Source organism: Vicia villosa, linkage group LG7, assembly GCF_029867415.1.
Source record: "Vicia villosa cultivar HV-30 ecotype Madison, WI linkage group LG7, Vvil1.0, whole genome shotgun sequence".
In the NCBI taxonomy this organism is placed as follows: domain Eukaryota; kingdom Viridiplantae; phylum Streptophyta; class Magnoliopsida; order Fabales; family Fabaceae; genus Vicia; species Vicia villosa.
Window position 1 is genome coordinate 3,101,812 of NC_081186.1, and position 6,192 is coordinate 3,108,003.

The following is a 6,192-nucleotide window of genomic DNA, read 5'->3' on the forward strand; positions in this document are numbered from 1 at the left end:
GCCTTGCTCTAAAACTTTTTCATATTCTTTCTCATAAACCTTCAAAATGGCTACGCTCATTTACGAGCTAAAGTCCATACTCTTTTCTTCTACATTTCTGAAATCAAAGAGCAAAGCAATTAAGAGCCCATGGAAAACCATGGATGCAAAGGGTGCCTTACACCTTCCCTTTGCATAATTACCCCCCGAAGCTAGTTTTTCTCAAAAAAGGTTTTTTTCTGTTCTTTTAGCCTTTCTGAATATTTGGATAAAATAAAAGTCGGTGGCGACTCTTGCTATCCGCACATTTCGATAAAGTCAGTTCACCGTATTACAGTCATACCACCATCCTTGGACTTTTCCTTTGATGGCCATAATTTCGCTTACAGTAGCGATTATGTCGTCATTAACATGAACAACATTAACCTCAGTTTTGGGCTTGTTGTGCCTGCAATCTTGAGCATAATGTCCGGGTTTGCCACATGCCTAACATCCATTTTTTGTACCTTTTTGTCCACCAGAGTTTTTGAACCTGTTATATTCTTTCTTTGGACCAAAATGGTTTTTTGTGCCATCATATTTTTTCTTTCCCTTTGCAGCAACAGTATTTGCCTTTGCAAATCCAGCGGACTCGGTCTTTTCACGATCCTTCGTTTCTTCCTCGATTTGAAGGTGTTTCTGAAGTTTCTCCAACGAGAAATCCTCAGAACTATGCAGCAATTTCTTTCTGTATCCTTTCCATGAAGGTGGCAATTTTGCTATGATTGCACCGACTTGGAAAGCTTCAAGGACATCAATTTTCACGGCTTTTATTTTGATCACGAGAACCTGTAACTCGTGTACTTGTGCAAGAATAGGCTTGGAATCCAACATTTTAAAATCAAAGTATTTAGATATTAAGAACTTTTTCGTACCTTCTTCTTCGGCCTTAAATTTGAATTCAAGCGCTTTCCAGATTTCCTTTGCAGATGCAGTATTAGTGTAGAGATCATAGAGACGATCGGATAATGTGTTCAGAATATGTCCACGGCATAAAAATTCATCTTCCTTACGTTTCTTTCTCTCCTTTTTGATTTCATCGTTGTCATTCGCAGTTGGTTCTGGAATTTCCTCCAAATCAGGATCCAAGACATATTGAATTTTTAGAGTAGTCAGGAGAAAAGTCATTTTGTCTTGACAACGGGTAAAGTTTGTTCCATCAAAACGATCTAGTTTCACAAGGTCCTGGTTCATGAGTTTGATGCTTGAAACAGATGAGTCGGTGGCCATGGTTTGATATACTTTAAGATTGTTAGAAAATATATGTTTCAATCGAAAAGACCGAGGCTGGAATCGTGAATGAAATCACTTTCCTTAAAGTATTTCAATCACTCCCGAATGTCTTAGAGTTTCGATGCAGGAATACCCAGGATAATTCAGCCTTATCGAGTTTGCGCAAGACCGGCAAAAACTCGAATGCAGCGAAGAATGATCAGGAATTGTTTAGAGGATTTTCGGATTTTGTGATGTGATTTCTGAATGCGGAATCATCCTTTTATAGGTCATGAAAATATTATTTTCAAAGGTTGCGACCCTTAATGAAACAATATATTTTCAAAAGATATGACTGTTGCACTTACACTGGTTCATGTACCATTTACATGGTTTCACTTCTGCATGATTTCGTGAATAGTTGCCAACTTTCCGATTCAAAATTCAAATCACGGACACTGAGCAAAATGTAACAACCGTCCGAAGGCCGGCCGAAGCCGCCTCATTAACGCCGCGAATAGCCCGATCGCTCTGATGCGACGTGCCTAAGTGCTCAAGTGCCGTCTACAAGCCGCCACTAGTGCCTCTACGCCCACGCCCCCGGACCCGGACCTGGAGTTGGAGTCGGAGCGGAGACACCGGCGAGTGGTTGTAGGATTGGGACAAGTGGCATAATGCTTGGGACCACCACATTTGTCAATGTGGCACTTTATCCTCTTTTGTCCTTTTGTTGAGTTAATGGTATTAACTCTTTATAAAGACTTTGAAAGTGAGTGAATCTTCAAATGTGGGACTTTATTACATGCATTTATTAGCATTTACTCACTTTCACCATTTTGTCATTTTAGAACATAACTTGTAATTAATTACAACAATGGCTTACATGTTGTAGGAGTTTATTAAGTTGTTAAAACGGGATATTCCAATTTTGTTCAAAACTGATAGCAATGAAAGTGTGAATTCTTGATATCTTATCATATTTAACGATCAAAACATATATATCAAATAATATTATACATATAATTTCACCGACCTCTAAGCAAGGCTAAGAACAACAGTTACTACTATATTATCTATATATAATTAAAAACTAATATGATCTAAGAGCTACTGCATATCATGATACAAGAATGATAGTAGTGATAAAGATAAGAGAGAAAGTGATGAGAATAAAGGTGAAATCTCTCGTGTTATTGATGGTATTGTGTGTGTTTATATACAAAGAGAAGATAGAAGCTTGGTGTACAAGTAAGTAACTAACTCATAACAAACTTTATAACTAACTAACTAACTCAGTGTTCATTTATCATCTATTAGGCCCTCACAAGTTGGAATTTGGTAAATGTTCAGCAAATTCAACTTGGACTTGAGTAGGTGCAAGGGTTTAGGGAACAGAGACTTGGTGAAGAAGTCAGCTAGTTAATTATGAGAGGTGACCGAAAGTAGTTTCATCACACCAGCAACATATTTTTCTCGTACAATGTGACAGTCAATGTCAAGGTGTTTGGTTCTTTCGTGGAATACTGGATTGGCGGTGATATGTAGAGCGCTTTGGCTATCACAAAACAATGCGGGAACTTGCGTGCAAGTGATAGACATATCTCTAAGCAAGTAAAGTATCCATTGAAGTTCACAAGTTACTGCTGCTAGGGCTCGATACTCTGCTTCAGAGGATGAACGAGAGACAGTTGTTTGCTTCAGAGAAACCCGTGACATGGAGGTAACCTTCAACAGAAACAACGATCTGCGGGAGCATACATTGCCATCAATATTCAAATGGAGATAATAGGTTTCCGTTATTGGGTGAGAATATGAAGTAAAGAAATGGTCTAAAGGGGGTGAATAGATCCTAAATAAAAAATTTAACCGATTTTCCAAAAATAGCATTTCAGATATTTTTCAAAAACATGTGCGGAAGTCTTAAAGCGAAAACAGAGATCTTATACTTTTATTGGATTTCAACCACGTCGACAAATACACAATTTACAAAACTCACAGATTGTTCAACAATGATTAATTGAATAATTATATATTACATGATATGTGTCCTATACAATATTTTTATTATGATCGGACTTTAACAGCACTAGTTTTCCATAATTTATGCACCAATAAAACTCAATTAGGTACCAAATCTAACAATACCTATCCTTACGTAATAAATCACTACCAACTGAATAAACGATAAACTATGCTAAGAATTGATAACATATGCATTCAATATCCTACAAAATTAAATGCAAGAGTGTGTGTGTGTGTGTGTGTGTGTGAGAGAGAGAGAGAGAGAGAGAGAGAGAGAGAGAGAGAGAGAGAGTACATCGGGATATATAGTGCTTTGATGTTCGTAATCACTTTGCCAACTCCACTCTTCAATAATTTCACATTGGAACATGTTTTGTTTCTTTTAATTTTGACAGATATTGCAAGAGTTCATATAACAATGTTGAGAAAAATAAATCTCATATATGGAACTTGACTTGTATGCAACTTAATGTCAAACTCTTCTATGGAATCTTTACTCGATTCATACTTCTTGAATCTTCCAGCTTCACTAATTTTCTCATAGTTTTCGTGTGTGGCAATCACCCCTTGATCCCACTCATTTCTTGAGTGATAATCTGTCTGAAGATTTGAGATGAACCCCACCTTATATGTAGCCTTCCACGCAGTCACTACCAAGGTCAGCTAGAGAGAAGAACCTCCTTCTTTTCATTGGAATTTGTCACAATTAATGACAACCACCTCAGTCTTACAAGCTTCTTAAAAATATTTACCAAACCTTCAAGAACGATTAGTTTTAAGATAATGTCTCCCTCAATAATTACAAATTTCCATGATCAAGATCTGAAATCAAACTAGAGGTTGGAGATGAAAGAATTTATGTTTGCAAGAGTTTTTGAGTTTTTAAAAAATGAGAGGGTGTTGATTTCACCAAATCACAATGTAGATTATGAAATTTATCTTCTTAAAATTTGATGACATAATTAATTTCTATGTACTTGAGATTAATCACAAAAATAAATGGAAAAATTTAGTTAGATTCGAGTCAAGAACATTTCATAATTTGAGTCAAATGAGCAAGTGAAATGAAACAAGATCTCATAAAGAAGAGCTATAAATTTTTCCATGATTCGATTAAGTTGTAACCTTGATTCAAGTCATGAAAGTTCATGATTTGAGTCAGTGCAACTTGTGATTCGAGTCAAACTTAACAGGGCCAATTAGGAAAAATGTGGAAAGCATTGTGATTCGAGTTAGTTGAAAGTGTGACTCGAATCAAACATAGCAGTGGCTAACATGAGATTGCATGATTCGGGTTAGTGCAACTTGTGATTTGAGTCACAGTGTTGCATGATTTGAATCAGTGTAAATTATGATTCGAATCACAGAAACAAAAAACTTCTTATTCTCCTATATTTAATTTGATTCGAGTTATGGATTGTGAGTGACTCGAATCACACACAATAAATCTCAATTTTTTAAAAATTTTCAAAATAGTTTGAGATTTCATTTTGCACATAACTTGAACTAACATCAAATATGATTCTTGTTCTAAAAACTCATGCAAATGACTTAAAGTTAAAACATCATGACCAAACTCAAATACAAACAATTGAATTATGCATGCTAAAAGGAATGAATCGATTCAAAACTTAATTCAGAGATGTGCAATCTTGAAGGAGACTCAATAGATAATAATAAACCAAATGAAAGCGATAAGAGAAGCAACAAAATTGTATTGGGGTTATCCTCCTGAATGTATTAGGGACATGCAACTTCAGACTCCCTTTTTTTATGCTTGGCAAGGTTTCACTTGGAATTGAGTTGACTTTGAGCCAAAAGCAAAAGACTTGTGCTCCCTCTAAAACATCGCACAAAAACAACACAACATAAAACACATAAAACAATTCTAGACTCATATTATAACTTCTCCCCCCCCCCCCCCCTTGACAACATCAAAAAGAGATAGATCAAAATGAGTTTAAAACCCATATAACCAACCACATAACAGATAATTCCAGGTGAACACATGAGCTAAAAAGCTAAGAAGAATATAAAATAACAAAGATCAGATACAGAACACGAAGATGGACATGCTGCATGCAACAAAATATAAATAGAGAAGTAATAACGTTCAACATCAACAATTAAGTGATCAAAAACTATTATGTAAGGATGGTTAAATAATGCATGAACAGGTATATGAATGCTCGAATGTACATCATTAGCCACACACATTTAAAAAGGTATTAAATGCATATAAGAATAATAAAAAAACATGATAGATATGAATGAATTAAATTAAGAAGGTAATAAGCAGACCAATGAACATATCCAGAACAAGCACACACGATGATATAAAACAAATACAAGAGTTATAGAGACATATCAATGTAGTCGGTGAAACTATGATTTACTACAAAATAGTGTTAGTGAAAATAAAATATAAAAAGAAAATGAAACTAAACAGAATTCTTAATCTATTTATAGAACAAGGAATCTAAGATTCTCAAATCTTTATAGATCTTGTGAAAAGGTTTCGATGACAACGGTTTTGTAAAAATACCAGCAAGCTGATTTTCAGCGTCAATGTGTTAAAAAAACAACATCCCTTTTTTCAACATGATCTCTAAGAAAATGGTGCTGGATCTCAATGTGTTCAGTTCGTGAATAAAACGTCGGATTATTAATGAGGTTTATCAAACTAGTAATATCACACTTAATCAGAACGAAGCCAAATTTTAAATCATAATCTAGAAAGTTTTGCCTTAGCAATAAGACTTGTGCATGATAACTATCAGTGACTATATATTCACCCTCAACGGTAGAAAGATCAACGTTATGCTACTTTTTGTTGTGCCAAGAAAATAAACAACTTCTAAATAAGTGACAGGTATGACTAGTGCTTTTCATATCCGACTAGCACCCTGCAAAATCATAATGAAAAAACCCTACTAAGCT

General features: G+C 35.2%; 1 protein-coding gene across 1 annotated transcript; it reads right to left on the minus strand.

The window, feature by feature from the left end:
* Positions 1-465: 465 nt before the first annotated feature.
* On the minus strand, positions 466-1,248 carry LOC131616984 (uncharacterized). Its single transcript, XM_058888389.1, has one exon. It carries the CDS (start codon positions 1,246-1,248, stop codon positions 466-468), a length of 783 nt encoding a protein of 260 aa, XP_058744372.1.
* Between the last annotated feature and the right edge of the window lie 4,944 nt (positions 1,249-6,192).